The 27,130-nt window shown below is 40.6% G+C and overlaps 2 protein-coding genes across 2 annotated transcripts in view; both read right to left on the bottom strand.

The window, feature by feature from the left end:
- rfx3 (regulatory factor X, 3 (influences HLA class II expression)) overlaps nucleotides 1-8,189 on the bottom strand; it is a 30,131-nt gene extending 21,942 nt beyond the window's left edge. The window contains exon 1 of the mRNA XM_080743782.1: nucleotides 8,071-8,189. The gene's annotated coding sequence lies outside the window, so the exon portion shown is untranslated. The remainder of the gene's footprint in view (nucleotides 1-8,070) is intronic.
- Nucleotides 8,190-14,693: 6,504 nt separating this feature from the next.
- The window catches only part of glis3 (GLIS family zinc finger 3), a gene marked incomplete at both ends in the record, with an annotated part of 23,009 nt that continues 10,572 nt past the window's right edge, over nucleotides 14,694-27,130 (bottom strand). Inside the window, 5 exons of the mRNA XM_080743433.1 lie at nucleotides 14,694-14,833; nucleotides 16,478-16,638; nucleotides 18,169-18,353; nucleotides 22,575-22,685; nucleotides 23,239-23,400. Of these exons, the coding sequence (XP_080599559.1) occupies nucleotides 14,694-14,833; nucleotides 16,478-16,638; nucleotides 18,169-18,353; nucleotides 22,575-22,685; nucleotides 23,239-23,400 (759 nt within the window). The remainder of the gene's footprint in view (nucleotides 14,834-16,477; nucleotides 16,639-18,168; nucleotides 18,354-22,574; nucleotides 22,686-23,238; nucleotides 23,401-27,130) is intronic.

The following is a 27,130-nucleotide window of genomic DNA, read 5'->3' as shown; positions in this document are numbered from 1 at the left end:
GAGACATCAACTGTGATGATATAAGAATCATGTTTTGAGCTAATAATGTATATAACCCCCACCTACCTCTCATTCTCTGCAAAGTTAAGTGTCCCTCCCCTCCCCATCGCAGTTTCCATGACCAAACCTCTCCTGGTTAATTAACCTGGGTCTCATAACAGCTCTGAATCTCACCAGGGACAGCCTGCCTCCTGTCTTAATCTTCAATATCATAAAGATGTTTTGTTGAACTCAGTTCTCTCATTCCAAACAGACCTAGCCTGCATAACCCCTTGAAATCTTAGTCAGACTACAAAGACATGTCTGATTACTCTGGTTGCAAAGGCATCTTAATGTGCAGGACAGCAGCATAATCAGGATATACTAGCACTGATACTCATTACTACAATTTATTTGTGTTTTCTAATTTCCATAAATTATAATCCAAGAAAATAATTAGTGGATGGGCTGCCTTACCATAATAAAAATGAAAAGAACAGGAGACTGTGGTGTCCTCGCCTGGACACCTTCCTATTCTACATGGTTCGACAGCTTTAACCACTTGAGTACTATATACTTGACATGCCCAACAGAGGAACGCCAAATTGAAAGTGATGACTCAATCCATGAGCCCAGGTCCAATGGACGAAAAGAGTGACTTCCTGGGTATACAAAAATAAGCCACTGCATCATAACATACCCCACCCCTCCCCAAAACACACAACCACTGAGGCACTGGGCACTCCCTTGTGGCCCACTTAAACACGGTGCTCCACTGAACAAATGCTCAGAGACACAGACGAACAAAAGCCAGAGAGAGGACAACATTTTGCCTGTCATTTCCTCTCCTCAATCACATTTTAGAGAAGATTGGACCTTATGAAATATCTTATCTAGGTATTTGGTTGACAGTCATCGAAAGCAAATTATAAACAGCAAGAAAGCAGAACAAACCAACATGAATTCATAATTCGTGGAATGTCAAATTTATGAGCAACGTAGATACTGTTCCGGTATATATAGAGAGAAAGGAGATATATTTTGGAGTGTGAGAAAGGCAAGATATGTTGCTTTCCATGTAAAAGCAAACAAACTAAAAAACACTCTCTAACCCAGTACATGATTGAAAACTCCCAGAATAGCTCTTCCTCTCCACAGAGTATTGTAACAATAATCTCCAATGCCAGCAGTTACACTGGAAAGAGACATTTTGTAAAGCCTGTTGCGTACCAGTGTCGTTTTCGGAAAATAGACAATGTACAAGATCACAATGCAAATGCGTCACATTGCATTACATGGTGAGCTTGTAAATCTACTGTTTTTGGCACGTAACACATAACTTAAATATTAAAGGACAGTTTGGTAGAGTTTTGGGCTTATGTAGTTACCTTCTCACGATGTCTCCTCATTGACTTACATTGTACAGAGACAGCTCTCAAAGTCACTATTTTAAATATTCTTTTAAAAATCATCCTAACACAAGTCACGATTATTGTGGCAAAGATTATTGCGATTAACGATAAATTTTACTCTTTATACGTTAACTTAAATATTAAAGGACAGTTTGGTAGAGTTTTGGGCTTATGTAGTTACCTTCTCACGATGTCTCCTCATTGACTTACATTGTACAGAGACAGCTCTCAAAGTCACTATTTTAAATATTCTTTTAAAAATCATCCTAACACAAGTCACGATTATTGTGGCAAAGATTATTGCGATTAACGATATTGTTGCATAATCAAAATATGCTAAAAACTTAAAATACCACTTTTGTTGACCACTTGAACCCTCAGCATCCCTATTCTGGGAGGAAGGAACGTTTGCCAAAAATAGCAGATCTACAAGCTCACATGTAGATCTGCTATAAATTTGTGTAGAGTGAAATAAGAGTATACCAAATTCAGTTTAATTTGCAGCTCAACAAAATCCCATTCCTAGTGTATGAGACAATTTCACAATAAATTAAAATCTCCAGTCTCCACGATACGATGATTGTGAATGTTTTTTTAATCACGATGAACGATAATGACGATTATCGTCCCATCTCTAGGTCTGATACCAATCCTGCTTCTGGACAATCTTAGAATGATTATTATCAATGTCCGGGACTGATCGATATACGAGTCTGGCCCTACGGCCCCTAAAGACTATATAGCACTGTTTTCCAAACAGTGAGTCGGGACCCATTTGTGGGTGGCAGACAGATTTTTAATGGGTCCCTTGGTTTTTTGTTTCCTACATTTTTTTTTTTTTTTATTATTATTCAAAATATTTTGGAAAAATAATAATAATAAATACGCTTTTCCTTCGTGAATTAAAGTAATTTTATGATGAAAAATCTAAGAAATTCCATAAATTAGAACAAAAAATGTTTAAGAAGTAATGAAAATAGCCGATTTACAGAGCTTGTAGATCTTTTGTTTTGACTAGTTTGGGTCCCAGGCAAACGTCTAATCTCTCTTTTGGGTCACGGCCCACAGGCTAAAATGTTTGGGAGCCACTGCTATAGCATCACTGCACACCACGTCTACCACAGTAGTTGCATTGGGCCTTAAGCATACGTGAGGTATGCAAGTTTTTACTCAACACGCGTAGACCTTGAGGTGTCCCGTTTCATCAACAATACACATCATGGCTGGCAGGATGAAGCACAAAACTAACCAAGCATGTTTGTTTTCAGCCAACTAAGCCATGAAAATGGATGAATGAATAATTTAATTAATCAGCCTGCCTCTCTTTTAAGTGATTGGAAATGGAACAGGATCCTGGGAGCAGGTGGTGTGGTACTATTTCTGAACTACCTGACCTCAGGTAAGAGGTAACATGAGCTGATAACTAGCAGTTCCTAACATCCTGCAGTGTGCGTGTGTGTGTATGGGGGTGTGTACAATTTTCGTATGTGCTGTAGGGGTGCAACAGTGAATCAAACCAATTTATTGAATCGATTATTAAAAATATATTGATTTTAATAATATCGGTAATGTAATCTTGTAGATTGGATTTTGCCACGACTGAACAACGTTTTTAAAAACATGCTTAAGTGGTTGATCAGACTTAACAATTCAGTTGATTAGAAAGAGAAAAAAATACATTATCTGTTTTGATTCATTGATTAGTATTATTATATATTAATATAAAAACCCCTTCTCAATTAATCAATCAATCAATAATCTCCACAATAATCAATAGTTGCCTGCTCCTACGTGCTCTGCAGTGTGCACACAAAAAAAAAGCATGTGGGCAGTGACAGTTTTTTTATTAGGCTGTGTGTAAATGGTTGCTACAGAGAGCACAGCTGCCAGCAGCACAGGCCTAATTTATAATTCTAAATGATTTAGGGAACTACCCTTTATCACACTGCATAATCCGCCTCTAAACAATGGTCTAATGGCCTTAAGACCTAAGCAGAAACCTTAAGCTAGACCTGGCTGCAACTCATAACAAACAACAAACGCCCCCTGGGTACAGGAGCTATACAACTCATGACAGAAAGGCGAATCTTGTATTTTAAATAAAACTAGCTATCTCTACATACAGCAAACTCTACACCTTCCTGCTCTGCATTGTGAAATACTATATAGTATCTTGTTCATTGAGGTTATCACACACACACACACACACACACACACACACACACACACACACACACACACACACACACACACACACACACACACACACACACACACACACACACACACACACACACACACACACACACACTTTCAAAGATGTATACAAGCCAGAGTTTAATTTGCTGAAAGAATGGAGAGGCTTATTATAAAACGGCAGCAGTTATACTTATAATGCTACTGCAAAAGGAATTAAATAAAGGGTGAAAAAGTTATTGTCTGGACTCTGGAATGGATAATGGCAGAGAAGATTCTTTATTTGTTGGTTGCACTTGATTAGCTCATGAAAGTCAGGCTCTGGGTGCCCGAGAGTTCCCACAAAGCTCACTGTGCACCTGTCACTGTCCCCTATACACCAACACGGAGCTAGAAAGGAACGCCCATAAACGTCACATCCGCTTTGAGCGTGGGGGAAAACAAACCGCCTTTCCCCATTGAGTTAATACAGCGTAAACAGTACACTATCGTTTTAATCACGTTCAGAGCGATTTTTTTGGACGATAAAACACTCGACAGCCAAGAAAAATCCATCAGAAGGACTTCTGGAACGCAATCGTTCACTCGCCGTCGTAAAGTTCACTTATTATTAAGATAACAAGCCTATTATGGATGACTGATTGATTGATTGAACGCACCGCTGTGCAGCACGGAGCTACTGTACCTCGCCACCTCGTCTAAACTACTACTCCTGCCTCATCAAAACCTCTGGAATAAAACGGGACCCAATTTTACTCTTTATACGTTGACCACATATTCAGTCTACTACACCAAATCTATTTTTGCCAATCTATGCCGTGCCAAAAATCAACAAGCTCGCACAGGTTGGACCCCGGTTATGTTCTCCCTGGCATATAGGATATAGAAGTCGGAGTTCAAGTGGTTTGTAATCAGAGTCAGATTAATATATTCCCCGCAAATTACAGCACTGACTGAGATGGAGATCTGTCGTTTCTGTAGGCTATCCAAGTTAAGCATGAGATCGGAGATCTGTTTTTCTCTCCATCTACTCTACTCCCTGTGTTACAAAAAAAACATGTTTGCACATAGTGTTCATTTCAATCCTGGTAGAGACACTAATATTAATATGAGATATGATCAATTAAACGTGCCACAATATAAATCCAACAGCCAGGCCCATTAGTCGTCAATAGATTTGAAACGTGAATATGGTCTAAATCCATTCCCATTGCCTAATACACTTACAATGGCATCCTCCTCTGTCCTTCCCGTACGTGTTCCATGAACATCATTGCTGAATTAATGGCCTTTGTTTTTTGATATTGTGATTAGTGTAATTGATCATGTTCATGAAAATGTGAAAGTGTGTCTCTTACCAGGTGATTAAATCAGTCAGATAACCATGGCATTGATCCGACCAGTCCTATAAGGACAACAATTAATCCCGATGCTACTGCAGATAGTTTTTTGTCCATTTGCAGTAAGGAATCAATGTAATTAAGTGGTTTATAATCAGACTCAGATTATCCCCCGTGCATGTGTCAGAGTTGCACAATATAAGCACCCGTGGTCCCCCTCTTCCCTCTATGCTACAAAACCTGTTTACATTATGTCTTTAATCACCTGGTAGAGACACAATTACACAATATATGATCAATTAAACTTACTCTAATATCAAAAAACAACAGTCGTTAAGTCGTCAATGTTGTTTATAGAACACATCGTAGTGAGTTCAATTAGGATAGAGACCTGATCTTTGAATATATGGCAGGATCGATGCCAGTTTAAAAGTATTTTCTGCAGGTTTGAAACTATTTAGGATAGGATTGTGTTGTGTTGCGTTGTGTCAGTGTGTAAATCCTTGCATGATAACAAGCTGTTAATGGCTGTAGACAACTGGAATTCATTTAATGTGCTCTATAACCATCATTGATTAATTAATATGCTTTTCGTTTTTTGATATGATAAGTTTAATTTATCATAAAAAAAATGTAACAGTGTCTAATACCAGACGGATAGTCTAGATAACCCATGGTCTTTGATGATGCGACCTGTCCTTAATAATATCAGACAATATTTAATCCCAAAGCTGTTTAATTTTAAATGCATCATTTTTTGTCCATTGGCAACCAAGGAATCAATGTAAGACATTGCAATTAATTAAAACATCGCTATACTATTAAAAAAATCGGATTTGAAAACACGGAAATACCCATTCTACTAATGGGGGTTGGTGCTCTGTTTCCCCCACGCTTGACTCCGCCCCCAGCTATGACGCGCTGATGACAGAACGCCGTGTTGGTGTATACCTAACCTCGCCTACCAGGCTTTCTCCCGGGAGAGAGCCTGGTGTTCGTTCACAACAGACCGTTTGGTTTCCGCCTAAAGCGCGGAAACCACTAGAAGAAGCGGCGTCGCTTTGATTTGGTTCCCCCCGTTTGTTTCCCCAATCCCTTTTAAAATGCTGGAGTAGCCTACGTAGTCTTGCCAGTCGCTACGAGTTGGATTAAAAGATGCACATACCAAACGAATTTTTCGAAAGCAAAACTACGCCTCATCAAGGTGTTTATTAGGTCGGCCCTAAAAGTATGTCCTTGGGTGCAGGGGAATATTTTGGGTTAAAACTGAATCCGGTTGATAGTTCCGGCCAAAGTGTAGTCCGTCTAGGACTACAACATGACGTAAAGTGGTTTCCGCTCCCGACCGGATCAAACCCCTTAAAGTGAAGTGATCCCAGACTAGTGTATACCACCTCTTACAGACACACCTGTTCTCTTCTCTACCCTAATGGGAATATAAGGCTGCAAACTGCACAGGAGACCCAGTGGACCACAGAATCATTATGATGCAACATTAAGAAACCTGAGGGCTCTTCAAGGCAGCTAAAGAGGCTATATCAATCCATCTATTGCCAATTTGCCATTAATGGGATCCAGGAATGCTCAACTATTAAAAACAATATAGGCTATAGGCTATATATATATATATCACGTTGAAATGTTATTTTCTTCCCGGACGGAAATGAGTTTAACAAACATTCAAACAATTGGTGGCATATCTCAAATCTTTCTGTCTTTGCATGTGTGTATAAATTCAATTGGGAGGAAGAAACGCCTTGTGTATCTATGGCCCCTCAGGCCATTGTCAAACGCATAAGAAAATATAACATCAATACTCAATTTAGATTAAGTCAATTTAATGTATCCTGGGCAATACCTCCCTGTGTTGCAGCTGGATACAACCAACTTAACTATACAGTAAATTAGCTACACTTAGTTTCCTAATTTAGCCAAGCCATCACAATAATGATACAAAAGTATTACGCATTCTAGCAAGTTAACCAGACCGGTGTTTTTTGTTTGGTTTTGTTTTTCCTTGAGGGGGTTCCAGGTGGTCCCCACAGCTAAATTGATGAACCAAATGGACCCTTAGATGTTTTACTCTTGAGTGTAAAATGAAACCAAATATGGACCTGTACATTTGCAATACTTAATTTACAAGAAGTCTACACAATTAGAGAATGTAGAAGAATTGTTATTTTGATCAACCTTTGCCTGTTATCTCTCCTATGGTACCAATGTACCAACATCAATACAGCATGTAATTGTGGACACAATCGTATCCAACGATAACAAAATATTCTAAGTCTTTGGGTCTGAGAGGCTAAATCTCATCACATGGTGCTCCGTGGCTCAAAAGCCGAATAAATAATGAACCTTGGTATGAAAAAGGTTTCAAAACCACTAGCATAGAAGGGTGAATGGGTAGCTAGCAAGATGTCCTGCTTCATAAGACAAAAGAGAAAGTAATGGTCCGGCTATCGGCACATCTTGGATGGGGAGCCTATAACGTCTGCAATAAGACCGCTTTCTATTGTTGATCGTTTCGTGTATCGATCAAAAATGCAGAACGAATCCTCCCCCCCCAGCCCCAAAAAAAACTTTCATTTACTTGCGTAGCATGCGCTAAAATGAGACACCACCAACACCCAATTGTAACAAGGCAGTATTAGCCATATAGCCACAACAGACACCTGCTTCTCCATCCGAGCTGCTTGCATCAAATTGGCTGCTATAAGCACAGACCTGTGCAAGTCAGTCAGCACCATCAAGTTATAATTTTAACGCGAGCCTTCATCTATTCCAACCAATCAACCATCATCTTCAGTGCTTTTGGTCCGAAACCCCTGAAGAATGCACACAACGCCATTGTATACGAGTTATAGACCATTTACTATTGTGGCGATGTGGCTAACGTTAGCATTGCTAGCCTGTACAAAGAAACACCCCCACCTATATATGGTCGCTAGCCAGCCTCTTAGCACTTAGCTTAGCAATCCGGGCTAACTAACTAGCTATTCGCCCCCCCAGTCTTGCTTCGGTTAACAGGCAAAACTTACGCATTTTCGTCGCCCCCGAATCGACAGAATCCCCACGCGAGAGGTGACCTGTGTGTAAATGTGTGTTATCGAGAAAAGGCAAGAAGAGGTTATGGTCCAAACCTGGCTGAGGGCTGGTTGATGAGGATGAGGATGGTGGAGGAGGAGGAGGTGGTAATGATGGGAGCGAGAGGTTGTTGTTGTTGGTTACGGTGACTATGGCGCTGCCTCACCGGGCAACAGTTGCTAGAAAACTACCCAGCGCGCAACCTCTGTTCAGCGCCTGCTGCTGCCGATGGCAGTGGGTGGAGACCTGACACACGCATGACACGCACACAGACAGGCAGCACGGGCTGCATAAAATAATCATAAATAAATAAATGAATGAATCAGCGTCAAGCCTTCTTTTATTATTATAACATACAAAAAGTACAAAATATAATTATGCAGGTTCACTTAAAAGCAAACTAGACAAACATAGAAGAACACTGGTAAATAAAGTCCCACATTAAATAAATACAGCGGAATACATAAAGGAATACATAAGGAATAGATAAATAAAAAGAGGAACATTGTAGAGAACTAAAATATAACAAAAAAATCAAACCTCGGTTCGAAGTGGAGCGGTGAATTTGAGCAGCTGTACCCTATGTGAGTGAGTGAGTGAGTGTAAACTGTGCCTGTGAGTGAGTGGTGAGTGTGCCTGGCCTGCACAAAACAGCGCCCCTCCTTTAACTAGTGTTTTGTGTGTGGCCACTCAAGGTATTGCCAGGCTACGGACATGGCCAGCCAGCCACCCACCCAGCCAGCCACCCAGCCACCCACATACCCACGGACATACCTGTTCATTGGGAGCGCTTTCACCGCTCCAAAAACAACACTATGAGTCTTAAAGCCAAGAGGCTGTGAACTTGTGTTGCACCAGACTACCTGCACTGTGGGGATCAGGAAAAAAAATAGGGTACAATAGCTATGATATGCATGCATGCACACAGCACACATTGCACAGTAGGCTATATTGTATTTTAACTGAAGGAAGTAAGTCACCAAAATAAGTTGGCTACATCCAAATAAAATGTAAGATAGGCTATATACTTACTGTTTGTATATACTTACACTGTTTGTTTATACTTACTGTTTTTTTTTTTTTTTTTGGTTCTTTCATTTTATTTTATTTACATATCTACTGCATAGTACTGTGTTCTATTTGTCTGTCATTCAATGTTATATGAGATACTTTAATGGTTTCCTCTGGAAATAAGCTTAGTCTTTTCTAGGATCTCCTTTTAGTAGACCTTGTACCAGTGAACTGTACCATCATGAAACTGTACCTTTTCCTATGCAAACTTCTAATAAAGTCTTCAATCAATCAATCAAAGTCTTCAATCAATATTGTATACCAACATTTGGACTTAACGGTGGCACGCACTAGATGGGAGATCATGGGGTCACCAAAATCAGTATAGAGTTCATCTTCTTTGGAACAATTTAGGAAGATTTGTTTCTGATCGTTATTAACTTATTCCAGATATATATCTTATGGGGTGCATGGGGTGAAAATAAATTGTGGACAAAGGAGGATACCAAGGCAGCAAGGCTAGAAGAGCTTGATGATGACATTTTTGACGATTGGTTTTCTTGATTATTAATTCATTCATCCATTTGTGTGGTTGCCCTAGTAGTACTTGTCCGACTTTATTATTAGGCCTTTTCAAGAATGTCCAAAAGTTTGGCGTGCTACTAGGCCTACTCCAACGGCCTAGTAGCACGCCAAAGAAGTAGCACGCCAAGAAAAGTTGTATAGTTTAATTGATTTTAATTCATTAGTGAATTCATTTTCCCCATTGACTTATATATCCAAATCCATATATGGAGCTATATCCATATGGAGTTGGTGATGTCAGATCTATAGAGGTATTGGCCAGCTCCATATATGGAGATCTATGATCCAGTCGTCTCCATGTATGGCTATCAAGCGTTTGATGAGGTCAGTGTTGTGATCTTCATTTATGGAGATCCAGGTGATGATAGTCAGCTCTTTTCCCAAATATGGAGATGACTGACATCATAGATGTCTGACATCATAGACCACATGAGACTTACACAATATGTCCATATGGGCATTCCAAGATATTGGCTTATATAATATTGATGACATCAGGGTTATCCATATATGGGCATAAAAGAGACCAGGACGGAATGGTTTAGCATACACGCTCAAATAGGGACACGGACTGACAGATACAGTGTGTGACTCGTGTCATAGCAACCACACTTGCAATTTCCAATTGCATCTTTCTATAGTTGTTAGTTAGTTAAATAAAAAGAATAGGCTAAATATAAACACATTTTGATTTGCTTTGTCAGAAATTAAAATCTAAATTTGTTAAGTCAGCGGCTTTTAAAATCATTTGAAAATGGCTATAGCTGCTCTCTCCTCATTAGTCATTCTGCATTATCCATGCTCATCAGCGCCTTTCCAGTAGGCTACTCTACAGCCTTAGTATGACATCGACATTTAAGCCGTCTAATAAATAAGTACCGGTAGTAAGTAGGCCTACGTAAAAGTTGACTGCTTAATAATACAATTAATGTGGAATTCTTCTCTATTTCTTTAATATTGTTTAAAGAAGTAATATTGTTTTACAAAAGTAATATAATGCATTGCTTGGCATAGACATTTATTTTGCAGCATAACCTTATATATTTTAAGTAATATGTACATAAGAGCCCAGCCTCTCCCTTAGATCTGGCTCAGGGGATGCCCAAACATGAGGTCCACCAGAGTCTGGAGCTCACTCCTGAAGATAACCATTGGGGTGCAACATGTACTCCTGCACTGCGGTTCTGTTTGCCCACAGGACCAAAGGCAAGTGGAGGTCTAAATCTCACTGTCATTGGAATATAAAAAGATGACAAGCTGGGTGGCCACGGTCGGGTTAAGCATGTCACTCTTGGGATGGAGAGGGGTAATCCTGGTTTTCTGGTTCCCCAGTCGCTGACATTCCACCTTGAATACCTGAGCCACAATTTGCACCGCTGGCTATCTGGAGTTCCTCTGATGCTTTGACCTATATAGCAACCGACAACATCTCATCAAAATGATAAAAGCTGGTACCGAACCGTTTTGGCACCAAGCATCAAACATTGTGGATATACGGAAGACAGAAGAGTCACCTTGTTCATCATCACCTTTGTTAAATTAACGCAGGTATCTAATCAAAACAAATGCAAAGTGTAAAGATGTATATCAACATACTGATCATTATTGCCCCTTGTCTTTTCTTATCAAAGGACATCCGTCGATGTCATGGCCTGACTTTCAACACCGAAATGAGCAAAATGGGAAAGGAACTACAAATGGGAACAACAACCTGTCCACAATCATACAGACCCAATTCTGCCTAACTCTGGAGCATTTACATTTTAATTAATGTTAGCTTAATCAATGTGCTGTCAAATAAATTATATAGTTGCTGTACTGAAAACATTTTTTTCTTAAAAACACTGAAGTTAAAACCTTCATCTTTTATCACACCAGTCTATTAGCACATTATTTGACCACCCATGATATACTGTGGGGGAAAGGCTGTTATAACTGCTGTTATAACTCCTGTTGCTAAGCGACTATTAAAACCCCATTTGGAGGGTGTCACTTTATTTCTTAACGTTGAATTATTTTTAACACTTGCTACACTGACAAAAGCATGCTCCTGGGGCTTTATAGCTGTTGAAATTAGCTAGACGATAAAGATCACTGGTAGATCTTTATCGTAACCAAAAGTTTGATGTCTGTGCAGTGCAAGCAGTCACCGTTAGCAGTGCACAAGACTGATTGTTGAAACCTGGAAGATATAGTTCACATTTTGTCCCTCGCCACTGTCGTCAGATTTCACACATAGTGTGAGCAGAGGGTCTCAATTCGAAAAATTCTAGATTTGCGAAGGTGATCATCAAATCTCATATAATCACCAATGTGTCTCCATCATACCTCAAGTAGCTGACAACTTTAGAGGTGAAAGAAAAGCAGCAGCCGCAGCAACAACAAAACTGCCAAATAAGTAAAAATCACACCCGTGTGAACTGAGCGGTGGTCCCCCCCCCCCTTCCCCCCTGTGTGTGTGTGTGTGTGTGCGCGCGTGTGTGTGTGTGCCTGGCCTGGCCTGAAAACAGTGCCCCTCCCTTAACATGTGTGGTCAGAAAAGGTACTACACAGGCTTGAGGCTACATACAGACAGACAGACCCACCCACCCACATACAAAAGTCGAACCTCTGTTCGAAGTGGAGCTGTGTGTGTGTGTGTGTGTGTGTGTGTGTGTGTGTGTGTGTGTATTGCAGTTGAAAACAGCGCCCCTCCCTTAACATGTGTGGTCATAAAAGGTACTACACCACAGGCTTGAGGCTACATACAGACAGACCCACATACAAACATACATACCTACACACACGGCCACGTATAGGGAGCTTGTGTTCCACACAGCTCCAACAAACAAACATACCTACACACACGGCCACGCTATGGAGACGGTGTGACCACCGCTCAAAAACTATACAAGGTTGGTGAGGAAGGCAAAACGCTGTGAACTGTATGACTTTTTGTCTCTTTGCATTAAGGTATAGTATCCTGTACTTGCTGTGTGTAGATAATTGTCATCACAGCATTTGCTTTGAAAGCTCAGTCTATACTTACACGCTACATGACCTTTTTTTTAAAGATAGGGTGCTGTGATTTTCCGCACATACAACATGGAGGAAGATTTATTTCAAAAAAAGTGTACAGAAAGTGTTCAAATTTGTTTTTTATGTGGCCACACCCATTAAGTATGCCTGGTTGTCAGGTGGGTGGTGACCCAATTAAGGTTAGCCACACCCACAGTGTTTTTTGAATGGTAAAAAGGGGAGGGATGATATTATGATGTCATTATATCAGTGTTTTTCAAGAGGGCCTTTTGACTCAGAGGCTTTCAACTTTCAGAAAATACACTAGGGAAGACATATTTGCATATTATAACCACACCTGTGGGTCTATTGTTACAAAACAGAAAACAGTACATGTAAAACTATGACACCACCTCTTTAAAGATATATATAGATATATATTTTTTCTTTTTGCCTTTATTGATAGATTACAGTAGTCTAACATGAAATTGGTAGAAAAAGAACGAGGAAAGGTCGTCGGGATTGGGAGTCGAACCCGCAACACACTATCAGGCTGCATGAGCCATGACCTGCTGCTGGTGCTTTTCATGGAGGCATGTTAGTTTCCCCCAGGCTTTGTTTTTTTTCAGACTATGTGTCTCGCTTCTATGGTAAATGGTGCATTATATAGCACCTTTATCCAAAGTGCTCTACAATTTGCAATACAATCACTTCTGTGAATGTGCTGGTGAAAGTTGTTGCTTTACCAACAGAGTGAGGGGTGTTACCGATGCGTTTCTGTGCCGTTCTTAGCGTTACTTCAGCTGCCTCCAGAGTGCCCAGACACTATTTTGACTTTGTTATTAATAGTCCAGTCTTTTTTCCTTTTTGGCCCCTTAAGCGTGGTGCCCTGGGTTACAGTCCCCAAAGCTTTTGGATTGAACCTGGTTTCATCCCCCTTATATAATACGCTGCCATTCTAACATGAGCAGTTGTGAGGTTTCAGATAACTGGTTGCTGTGCAACAACAGCTATGCCACATAAAGCTTGCGTGGCTCGGTTGACTCACAGAACTGTGGTTAACATTAACCAACTTCTTATAAACTTGTAATTTGCCATTTAGTTAGTAACAAGCTTTAGGAACTGACGTCTAATCTGTAGCAAAATGAAACGTACGGTTGGACAAGAGTAAAAACATGTATTTATTTATTTATTTATATTTATTTATTTAAAAAAATATACGCAAAATAAAATACAATATAATAATATGTATGCAATTAACAATATGGTATGCATATATTAAAGTATGGTATTGTTGTCTTGTCACTATAGTTAGATGATATGGCTCTAACAAAAGCATTGTCAATCATCTCTGATGTTCATTCATTGATTGCATAGTAAAAGTTGTAGGCAAAATGTCACAGGAAACTGTAGGTAAAATGTAGGAGTAAACATCAACTTCTTAATAATTAAGATATAAAAAAGACAAGCAAGGTTTGGATTGGAACATTTACCAGGAGGAGGTTTAATAGTGTGTAGACTATGGATAATTATGTACTGTAGCATGTTAGATTCTGTACCTGTGTTTCATCCTACATTAAAACAATAATAAAAAATAAAAAAAACATGTTGCTGTACTTCTTCATGTATCCTGCAGCAGGAATGTTCAAGGCCCAATATGGAATCAGCTTAATTTGGTTTGGCAGACAAAATGGGAAGGAAACCCATGTACAAAATGTAGATTCAGTGTGTATGCTGTGTATTGGTCCACTGACCGCACACAAATCCTATTGTCTATGAAAGTCAAATTCTGAAGAGACACACATAGAGGCATGCACACGCACGCACGCACACACAAGCGCATGCACGCACGCACGCACGCACGCACGCACGCACGCACGCACACACACACACACACACACACACACACACACACACACACACACACACACACACACACACACACACACACACACACCATTACTTTGAAATGCATCCAAATAAAGTGCAGTTCCTAGAACAGTTATTTTAGGCTATGTTTTCATATCACCTTCACCTGTAATACCAGACAGTGCTCTTCGTGAGGTATTTGCCCTGTTCTGAATGATTACTGGATACTGGATCTAGGGAGGCAGTCATCAAATGCTGGAATTGGTCCCAGGTGATGTGAACTGGTACATGATGTACTCCCACTGTATGGTGGAGGACAATACAGCATCTTGATCTCTTCTGAAAGCTCTACAGATACTAGGAGTACATAAAAAAAAGAAAAAGATTACATTGTCTTTTTTAATTCAATGAACAAGTCAGAGTTTGAATAAGGTTCCCAGACAGCTCTAGGTCTGGGCTGGACTAGGTTTGTTTTTACCAGTTGCGAACGGCTGCTGCCTGTAAGTGGTTTTTCAGGGCGATTTTAAAGGATGCTAGTGATCCACACTCCTTTAAGACCTTCGGTAAGGCATTCCACATTTTTGTGGTATAGCAGAAGAACGAGTTTGACCCTTTCTTTGAGTTGACTCTGGGTTGAACGTGATCTGTGGCGCTGCCTCAGCTACCGGTTGGTCGCTGTGCTGTTAGGGGTTGTGTCCTGTAATTTTTCAGGGAAAAACTTCTACAAAGAAGTCGCACCTCTAAATAATGAAACAAATCTTGTTTGAATCATTTCCAACCTTGTCCTAAGTTAACACCACACTAAAAGCTGAATTACGTGTTTGTGATCTGTGTCAACCTCACTGCGGATTTCAAGTCTGAAGGGAAAAGGATGATATCTATTTAAAGCAGCACTGAGTGGCGCTGCATGCTTGAGACAACCAAGAAAAACATATCAACCACCTGCTACACAAAAGGAAAAGAAAGGAAAGAGAGGGAACACTGCACAGACTGTCAAACCACCGACACGTTTGCTAAAAAGCTATTCTGTGTTATAGAAAAGCTGTTCTATAACACAGTGGTTTTCAAACATTCCCATGTCAAGGATACAAAATTCAATTTCATTTATATCAATCGATTATTACATGCCTAATAAGCAATTAAAACACATACCGGTATATTGTGATGTCATTATGTAATCTTTTTGTCTGGTGAATCAGTTAAAAGTGCATAATGTCTGTTGATCTTTGGCATTTGGTTTAAATAGTCTTTAACCACTTTAAACCTGGCAGACCTATTTTGGGCATATCATCATAGGTGAAATGTACTTATTTGTACATTTTTCAAAAATAGCAGTGAGCTATTATATAAATCTCTGGGCTTGTAGATCGGTCATTGTTGTATATAAGTCTAGGGCTGTAGGTTAAAGCAATGGTCCTCAACCCTTTCAGGCTGCGACCCCCAAAATAATCACATTTTAACTGGGGACCCCCCACCCTGACGAGCACTAAGAGTTGAGGAATTACGTTTTATATAACACGGTTCTATTTTCACAATTTTTGCCTCTAATATCTTGACAATTTGGCCAATGTTTAATTTGTCATTTTAGAGGTAATAAAAAGTCCTTAAATTGTCACTTTAGAAATGTGCAGATACCCTCTATACACACATGCCCTGATGATGACCAGTCTCTGGTCGAAACATGTCGGTTTTTAACACAATGAAATAAAGCTGTTCCTCCTTTTTAAACCTGAGAGCCTGGATCACCTTTTTCTTTTTTGATGACTTGATCCTGTCGATCCAAGAGCACCATTATACTCGTTTTTACTATTATATTCTCTGACGAGCACCTGGTTTCTCTCTCACCCTCTACACAGTTTGTTTACTGTTGAGTGAGAAAATAATGTTGCACATTAAGTTAATCATCTGGGACCCCCCCCCCCCCCCCCTAAAATCATTTGTGTCCCAACCCACACAGGTTATGAACCACAGGGTTAAAGTATGGTGAAGCTCCCTTGGTACCTGGGTTCTGTTCCGGCTGTGCAGAGGGCTGACTGGTTTCTCTCAGATGTGATGGGGTGTTCAGTAGGGATGCAGCAGGGGGAGAATGGGGGAGGTAAGCAGAGGAGCAAGGTCCATGTTGGTCCCCAGGGATGAGCTGATGGGATGATGCATCAATGAACCTGAAACATTTCAGACTAAAATAAACACTCTGCTTGATGAAAGTAGAAAACGTTTATTGCTTGTCAACGATTCAGCCGTCCAGATGTTCAAGTAAAGTTCATTTGATGTATACATCTATCATAACTTAAATGGAAGAGAAAAAACGAAATCAGAAAAAGTATTTCCCAAAAGCGTTTGCAGATCGCTAGACAATGAACATACTTTTGTGTTATATATTCATAGAAACAACACGTAAAGAATATACATCAGTAGTAGGTTATATTTTATTGTTTTCAATATGGACAACACAGAGGATACCGCTTTCTTGTATGTATTTTAAAAAGCAAGCAACAGTGTGTAAGGCAGACAGACCCGTTGCATGGGGAAAGTGTCAGCAAATTCTTGTACACGGCTACACGGTTTTGCCCAAAACACTTTGCATATGGCTACTTGCCAACAGTACAGACATAAAAGGAGCTGAGGTTTTGCTGATAATAAACAGGGAATGGAAGAGGAGAAAAAACTAATGACAAAATGACAATACAGAGTTACGTACAACTGATTTAACATCTGGAAATAATTATATCAAACACTGCCACTCCTGACAAACTTTAAATGGCATCTGTATTGAATTCCTCTGCCTGTCTAGAAGATAGCGGCTATACATACTAGCTCTTGAGACCAATGAGGCAAGGCAAGGCCTGCTTTCACTGGACAATTGTCAAACCTTCTGTAATGATTAGATTTGGTAAAAACCTAAGCACCTGTAACTGTCTGGAACACAACAATGGTAGACTGAAAGAGTAAGAAACAGGGACAAACAAATAAGACAAAAACACTGCTAGATTCTCACTTCAGACTGTTTTCAAGTTTATCTATTTGCGTGGTTGCGTGGTTACAAATAACGTTTTCAAATCAAAAGTTCCCCCAAAAGACCCCATCACACGAGGAAGTATAATTCAGGCTTACTGTATGTCCAGAGTAGACAAGACAAATCTTTAGTTTTAATTAAAAAAAACAATCTAATTCCAATCTGGATAGGCCAAAAATTGGATTTAGACTGCCATCCTGAACATAGCCCATGGGTCTACAGGAGAACATACTGTAGGTCAGGGGTTTTCAAAGTAGGTGACGGTGATGCCAGTCCAGGGGTGCCGCGAGATCATTTGATAATATTTGGAATTTATTTGGACACTTAAACTTGAAGTACAGTTATTTTCAGTCAGTTCTAACCAAAATGGCTATTATCTCAACGTTTTCCTCAAACACAATCACTGTCGGGCAGAAACCTTGTATTTCCAAGTTTCAAATGTGTACGTCTTTTGGTAAAGCAAAGCCCTGCTTCATCATACAAGACCGTCGCACAAAACTAGTGAAAACAGCTGATCTACAATCTGCTGTTTTCACTAGTTTAGTACATTTTATAGATGATAAATACAAAACGAACGGTTTTGGGCATACAAGGTTTCCACACAACAACGACGATATGCTATAAATATAATGTGCTGAGAGTGAAAACTAAAATGTAGGGGTGCCTCGGATTAAAAAACTGAGACAAAAGTGTTTGGGAACGCCTGATGTAGGTACCGGTACCAGAGTATGGCTCATGGGAGGCACTGTGGGATGGGTCCAAGGCACTGTCAATCATCTCTAGAGGAGAATGGCTTGGTTGCAGGGGATGGATGGTCATGCAGTCTGTCAACGCTTCCTGTGTCCCATCAACAGAGGATCGAAGCTAGAGACAGCATAAAAAAAATAGCATGACACATAAACACATATTATAAAAGTAGTTACAAAGAACTTCACGGAAGGAAAAGAAGAGATATTGTCTAAACACACGCATGCACGTACGCACGTATGCGCGCACGCACGAACACACACACACGCACGCACGCACGCACGCACGCACGCACGCACGCACGCACAGTCATACCTGCTTCTATTTTTATGCTGGATAATAAGAAGCACTTCTGCCATCGTGCTATTTATCCATTGGTGTTTTAATGTATTATTTGACTGTGCCTTCCTGTTATTTGATTTGTTCTGAGTTTTGTGTTGTTTTCTTATTTATTCCTCTTTTTGCAAATGACACTAAAGCTGACATGTATACTCTTTAAAATTCTGAACTGATCTAACCTTCACAATACTTTTGGACTGTAATGGCTGGACCAGCCTTGTGATGTAGTTTCCAGATTTCATTGAAATATCTGAATAAATGTGAAGAGATAAGCTGAATTAAATGATTAGGCCTTTCATTAAAAGATAAATGATTTTCCCTTTCTTTTTTAATTATTATTAAAAAATCACACCCGTGTCATGGATGGTCGTGGAGGCTGCGCAACAGCAAAACAAATATATAATAATAATAACCAGTAAGACTCCCTAATCGGGAGATAAGCGACCGTAGGTCGCTTATCTCCCCAAATAGGGCCAAAATTAGTTTTTCCAAAATCTTCCTGATCCATGTTGATGACATGAGTGTAGACATGCTGTGTAGTGATTTTTGTGATTTTAGGGCAAAATCTGTAGGAGCAGTGTCCAAAAATGTGTTTTTAAAAATCGGCCTGAAGGTGGCGCTATATGGGACAGATTCATGGTGATGGGATGAGTGTAGACTTACTGTGTAGCGATTTGCGTGATTTTAGGGCAAAAACTGCAGTGTCCAAAAATGTGTTTTAAAAATCGGCCTCATGGTGGCGCTAGAAGAGGGCCATGTGAGAAATGAGGGGTGGGGTGTCCGCGTTGCCTTGGCGGACGAATAGGTACCGGCCCCGGCTCTCCTGGACCCTCCTAGCCCGAGTTACGGCATTTTATGTGAGCTGCAGTGGAGGGGGTCCTCCACTGGGGGCACCACCACTTTTGCATCCGTTCTGGAGCACCAGGAGTCGGTGGTCCCCGGGAATTCCCCGTGAGCAGCCCCGTTGGGGTGGTCATTTGGTCATTTTTGCACATTTGGTCATTTTTTACATCTGGGGGTCCCCCAGGGACCTGGGGGTCCCTGGAGCTCCGGGGGTCCTTGGAGGTTGTAGTTTGGCAGCCAAGGAGCGTGTGTGCAAAATTTGGCAAGGATCGGGGCAACGGTTGCGGAGATATGAGCAGGGCAATAGTGTGATGTGTGAGGTGTGACAGACAGACGGACAGACTGACTGACCACCTGATACACGTGGTAGGTTTTGATAGTAAGTGCGACCTACGGTCGCAATAATAATAACCAGTAAGACTCCCTAATCGGGAGATAAGCGACCGTTGGTCGCTTATCTCCACAAATAGGCCAAAAGTTTGTTTTACCAATTATCAAGACATACAGGCAGTTGACAGTTTGCCATGGTTACTCATTGAAGTTGAATCTCCATATATGGAGATAACCTACTCATCACACTAAGTCTGACCTCACAGTCACCAGCCCATATTTGGGCATGAGCAACTTATGTCTCCATATATGGAGATATGATGACATCACACAGTCCTCAGCCGATGATGTGGCGTGATGTCATACAATACACAAACGAGCCTACAGTATAAAGGGGCAATTATTGCCAGGAAAGAAGCATTTCTTCGACTCAGACCTTATCGCCAGGGTTGGCTTATAGCAGCTGTCGGTAGGACCATATATGGATTCTGTTAGTGTGGATCTCCTAACAGGGCATCATCTGGGATACAATCCCTTTTATGCCCATATATGGAGATCCCTGACAGAATCCCTTTCATGCCCATATATGGAGATCCCTAACAGAATCCCTTTTATGCCCATATATGGAGATCCCTAACAGCATCCCTTTTATGCCCATATATGGAGATCACTAACAGCTAACAGAATCCCTTTTATGCCCATATATGGAGATCCCTAACAGATTTCTTTGTAAATAACTGTATACTGCTGTGCTACAACTGGACAACTAAATTTCCCCCTTGGGATAATAAAGGTATCTATCTATCAATCCCTTTTATGCCCATATATGGAGATCCCTAACAGAATCCCTTTTATGCCCATATATGGAGATCCCTAACAGAATCCCTTTTATGCCCATATATGGAGATCCCTAACAGAATCCCTTGTATGCCCATATATGGAGATCCCTAACAGAATCCCTTTTATGCCCATATATGGAGATCCCTAACAGAATCCCTTTTATGCCCATATATTATGGAGAAATCCCTGCTCTGAGTATCTGACATCAGTGTGATGTCACCTGTTTATGCCCATATATGGAGATCCCTGCTCTGCGTATCTGGTTGCTATGGTAAACAGTTGGTTGCTAGGGTAAAAAAACATGGTTGCTATGGTAAACAGTTGGTTGCTAGGGTAAACAGTTGGTTGCTAGGGTAAAACCATGGTTGCTAAGGTGGTTGCTAACGTACACTAACAGACCAGCAACAACAGACTGTTGCCACAGCAACGTACACAAAGGTTTGTGTACACATGTGGTGTGATGTCATACTGATGCGGAGATATGAGCAGGGCAAAGGTGTGACGTGTGACGTGTGACCGACGGACGGACGGACGGACGGACGGACGGACGGTGGAGGTTTTTATAGTAAACTGCTCCCTGACGGTCGCAATAAAAAAGATTAAACAAATATTTAAAAAAAAGTCCATCATCCATCCATCATCCATCCATCCATCATCCATCCATCCATCCATCCATCCATCATCATCCATCCATCCATCCATCTATACATACATGCATGTCACTCAGGCCGCCACTGGTATTGCAGTTGATGCTCAAAAATTAAAAAAGAATCCTGTTGCTATATACATAGCTATATAAATGACACAGATATCTTCCCGGTTTTAAAGGTATAACAACGTATAGGCTTTCCCGTTCTTTATGGGTTAAGATGACATAGAGATCTGATATTGAGAAGAGACTTTAAACAGTCCATTATGAAGTAGAGATGGAGCCAGGGACTTCCATATCCATATTCTTTCTCAAGATTATTAAAAGTCCAGTATGATATTAATGTTGCATTGGGTCAAACAATCTATTACTTTCAAAGTAATAGGTCAAAATCAACTCTAAGTGGAAACCCATGAAGGGTTGCTCAAATGTCAGTTCTCTGATGTTTTGCTAGCGCTGCATAAAGCTAAAATGTTCTGTTGTTTTTGCAGACATTACCATTTTAACATAAACACAAATAGATGCTTACAGAGTCCATTTGCTGGTCCTACTGTAAGAAACTATTCGTTCTTCAAGTTGCATATAGGGCTTTCAGAACATCATAGAATTATTACTGAATTATACCATGAAAGGGTATGAAAAGAGCTTTGAATGTGTTCCTGACAGAGGCTGTGCAAGTGGGAGACTTTGTAAAATGTTACTGTTTTTAGTAACAATCTCTCCACCTTCTGTGGCTGTATCTATGGTGACATAACCTTTACTGAAACAAGAGCTAACACACTTTATTCTCACACAACAATCTCTTAACTTCATTGTGCTACACTGACCAAATACGGAGGCAATAGCAGATGGTGGAGGCAGTTTAACCTCACCAAGATCAATCACACTTGGATGGGGCCACAGAAATACCCCTTAAACAGTTTCAACCTTGCATCCCTATTTTGGCAATGTCATTATAGGAGAAAACATTTAACCATGGAGAAAATAGATAAAATGGCAGATCTACAAGCTCACAACCCAAACACATTGTGAGCTTGCAGATCTGCAATTTCCGATATTTTAGCAAATTGTTGAATTGTCTACTCTGTACTGTTGTTGAATTGTTGTATAAAATACAATTATGTTGTTTTAAAAAAGATATACTGTATTATGGGGGAATTTATGTATTTGGGGGATATTCTGAGCCTTTATTTGAAAGGTAGGATATAGTGGAGAGAGACAAGAAACACAGGGAGAGAGTAGAGGAGTGGCATGCAGGATATATCCATCTGTCTGGGAAGAAATAAACATCTACTGTACTGTACATTACACAGTAGTTAAGAGTAATCCTTCCTTACCTTCTTGCGCAACTGCCTCTCTTTGGAAGAGTGGGATTTCACATGCTTCCTCAAGGAGCTGGGGTCAGTGTAACGCTTTACACAGCCCAGGACCTGGCATGCATAAGGCTTCTAAAACCACCACAGGCAGATGAAAACATGCAGAACACGCACGCACGCACACACACACACACACACACACACACACACACACACACACACACACACACACACACACACACACACACACGCGCACAGCGCACGCACACGCACACATACACACACACACACACACACACACACACACACACACACACACACACACACACACACACACTTAATTCATCCCATCATTTTCTTTCAGTGTCTGTTCACAAATCCATATTCATGAGAGAAAGGTTCCATTTGTAAAAGAAAATATATTCAACAACAAAAAAGAGAGAGCTCTGACATTTTCGTAAACCATTTAAGCCCCTTATACAGTAGGCCTACTCCTTTAATTGACAAATGTCAGATTACAAGCTCACAAGGCTGTCACTTTGCAATGCCTTGTGAGGTTGTAGATCTGCATTTTCTTTTTTTCTTTTTGCTATTTGTGAATCTTTAAAAGAATACAAATCTTTCAATAGGTCTTGTTGGCACATTTGACAAATGTTTAACATTCACAGACAATAGGGATGCTTACTGTGTCCAGGTGGGTGCGCTGGTGTTTAGCTCTATCACTAGAGTTGCTGAAGGCCTTGTGGCACCCAGGGTGTTGACACACATACGGCCTCTCTCCAGTGTGACTACGCAGGTGGATCTTCAGGTTTTCTAGCCGAGAAAAAGCCTTCTTGCAGCCCTCAAACTGCAGAGACACAAATGTACACGCAAAATGCCCATGCGGTCATCGCCATGCTGGCTTGTGGTGGACATTTTTGTAAAAAAAAATCTATTTTCGTGATGGACATACAAAATGGATAGACACACAGATAAAGAGCTAGTCCAGATGACCATTACAGGTCTGTAACTCTGAAAGTGTACAAATTGAACCGACCATTTGTACACACTCAGTCTTGTCAATCAATCAATCAATCAATCAATCAATCAATCAATCAATCAATCAATCAATCAATCAATCAATCAATCAATCATGTGGTACAGCCTCAGTATTCATTTCACAATGTACAACTGCAAAAACACATTCAGAGCAATGACCAAAATGGTGTGCCTGATGACATTTCTATTGTTTGGATTGGAAGGATCCAATATAGTTTAAAACCAAAGCTAAGATCGCTAATGTGTCAGTACGACCTATTTAAAAAAATGCAGACGATTTCATTGCATTTATTATATTATTGGCTGTGGTCCATGTAACCAGCAGGGGGCAGTATTTATACACAGGGAAAATAAATTGCTATTTTGCATCCAGCATCACTGCTGGTCTAGTCTCTCAAGAACAGCATGACTGAGCTCAAGTTACTACTGAGCTCCAGTTAAAAAGAAAGTTAAAAGGATCAACCTTTTCTTTGATGATGGCTAGCCAGATTGCTGCTGGTCTAACCAAACAAATGCATGAAACAAATTCTGAATACCTTAATGATAATCAGACAGACAATATGATCTCTACAGTATAGAGTAGAACACAGTCTGTGATATGTTGCCCCCCCCCTCCCCCTCCCAACCCCTTTGTTTCTATCTCTAATCATATAAAATGTTGGGAGCTTGTACAAAAAGTAATTCCACCCTCTCCTTTACACCACTTATTGTGAAGCGACACTAAAAAAATAAACTTAAAACTATGGTTATAAACACAACACACATTTACTGCCCTTACCCATGGGGTCTTTGGTATGCAAGTCAGCAGAGCAGCCCACCTTTCATTACCAGCCCACTACAGTGACCTCATTTTTAAAATATGTGAATCATCATGCTTTCCTGCTGTCCAGCCAGGATTTCTCTCTCCCTCAGTCTGGTCACAGGAGGTTGGAATGTCCTAAACTTCATAGAGGAGAGTCATAGGTCATAGACCATGACACGTTTTGTTATTCTTCCTCCAGAAACTGGATTCTTTACATACCACTACCTCTTCATTAACGGTGAAAAGGCCCAAACAAAAATTAAGCTTCCTTTAATATCTTACTACTTGAATTCCAATGAGAAATGCTTGTCATTCTTTTCTATTCAATTAGCGTGCTTAGGTTATTTCTTGGGAACATCTGTGTTTACTCATCGGATCTGCCATTTTAGATTTAGCTATATATTTATAGCAACATACTTTTTTTTTCAGAAACCTTAGGATTTACAGTACAGTACAGTACAGTACAGTACAGTACAGTAGAGGAATTCTGGACTCTATGAATGACAGAACATGGGGGACCAAATAATATCTAACAATAAAAATATTCTTAAATTGGGGTACCAGAGAATAAGAAAACGCCACAATCAGCTTAAGCTGACCTACAAACCATGTGCTCAATCAAAGAGGTTCATCAGTCCAACTGCATTATCATAGTACTGAATGCCAAATTAGACATCACTGCAGTCCAGAACTAATAATCAGTTTATCCCACTGTGGGGCAAATGCAACTTCTTTTTTTTATATCAAAATGTGACAAAAGTGACAAGCTTACAAGTTACAACGCACCGCAAATTAAGCATTATCACAAGCCTGTGTATTCTGTCTGCTGTGCTGAGCACAGCAGCTCTTCAGCACACGAAGAACACCACTCCAAATTAACATGGTGGCAGGGGCGTCACAAGGGGTAGGAAAGTGGGACTGAGTTACTGGGGCCCAAGGTGGAGGGGCCCTAATAACTTTATCTATTGAAAAATAGCAAATATACAAGCTCACAGCGCGGCACCGAGTGCCGCGCTGCGAGCTTGTAGATCTGCTATTTTTGAAAAGTTGTGAAAATGTGTGAAAATCCTTGAACATATTATGTATTTTTTAAGCGAACATGCTGTCTAACTCAAATTTTGCTTCTGGGGGTCCCTGGAACTAAATATTTTGAGATCGGGGTCCGTGGCCAAATACCTATCATCTTGGGGGTCCTTGACATAGGTTTCTTGCACACATTTTCACGATTTTTCAAAAATAGCAGATATACAAGCTCGCAGCGCGGCACTCGGTGCCGCGCTGTGAGCTTGTATATCTGCTATTTTTCAATAGTTAACATTCATGGGGGGCCCGCAGTGAATCCTTGTACCCAGGGCCCAGAATGTGGTGTGACGCCCCTGCATGGTGGAATGAAAAGGATCAGCAACACTTCATTTAAACTGGGTAGCAAAAGATTAAAAAAAGAAATAGACAGGCAGAGGGAACATGATAAATAGTTATTCAGAATCAAAGTACAAAGAGAACCGGGAGCCAGCATAAAACAAAAATACACTGCCAGGAGCACAACAGTGGCCAGGAGGTGGCTGTATGTCAGCACTCTCTCTCTCTCTCTCTCTCCTTTCACTGTTTCTGCCTGTCCCTCTCTCTCATGAAGCCCTCATAAAGCGTAGAGGCTTTTAGATGTTGTGAGGGACATTGGTCTGAAAAGGCAGCAACATGGCTACTCAGTGAAGCTCAATGCCATAGCCAGCCTCTGACAGCTCTTGGCAAGCGCCCATGCCCCTGGGTAAACAATGACTGATCCAGTCAGTGCCAGCAGTCAGTCTGGTGCCCAGCAGCCCACTCACTGTCTTGCTCTGAGGTCAGTTCTTTATCATCTCGTCTCTCTTTTCCTCTTCCATCTTCACCGTCATTTATCAAGCACATTGCCTGGCTACTTTTGGCTTTTTTTAGTTACATCTTTAGTAGATGAAAAGGAGGGTATATTAACGCAGTGGCTGTGGCTGAGCCATGCAGTAAAATGTGCTCTGTCTCTGGTTAGCTTTCTGGCCAGAGACCTGTGTTGTATATGTATCATCACCTCCTGAACTCCTCTCTGCCAGGGTATGCAGCTGCCATACTCTGGGTCCAGTGGGGGAAATAAAAGTTACTTTTAAATATAAATCCATTAATCTCTCTTTGTTGTGCTGGTTATTATGTTGTTAAATTACAGTAAAATAACTATGCAAAATGTAACTAAATGGTCACTTTAACAAGGTATTATAATTATATTCTCCACACTTGTATTCTCCCCATCTTGACAGAATGGTATATTCCCAGGTTCCGCAGGTCAGCTGCACAGGTACAATACATTATTGTTAATTGCGGCACGTTTACTGACATGCCAAGTTTAGCTGCACTTGAACAACCGTTCCAGGCTGCCATATCCAGCCCAAGAAACCGTAGAAACCAGGGGGAAAAACGCACGCACGCCCGCAGAGGACCCCCATCTTTTCCATACCCTAGCTTTTGCTGAACTGACGCCATGCTCTGCCCTTGCTCTCTTCTCTCTCCACAGTCCAAAACAAGCACATCAATTTAACCGCCATAAAATAAGCTCTAGTTCTCACATTATCTCCAATGTCATGAGGTAATATAGTTTCAAAACATACAAAATCAAGTTTTAACAAGCTATCAGAACCGTCTTCAATTCCAATAGAATATAATTAAGTCACACACACACACACACACACACACACACACACACACACACACACAC

This window comes from Nannobrachium achirus (assembly GCF_963921795.1).
Source record: "Nannobrachium achirus genome assembly, chromosome: 15".
NCBI lineage: Eukaryota > Metazoa > Chordata > Actinopteri > Myctophiformes > Myctophidae > Nannobrachium > Nannobrachium achirus.
The sequence above is the reverse complement of the archived record's forward strand: the minus strand, read 5'-3'. Positions and strand labels throughout refer to the sequence as shown.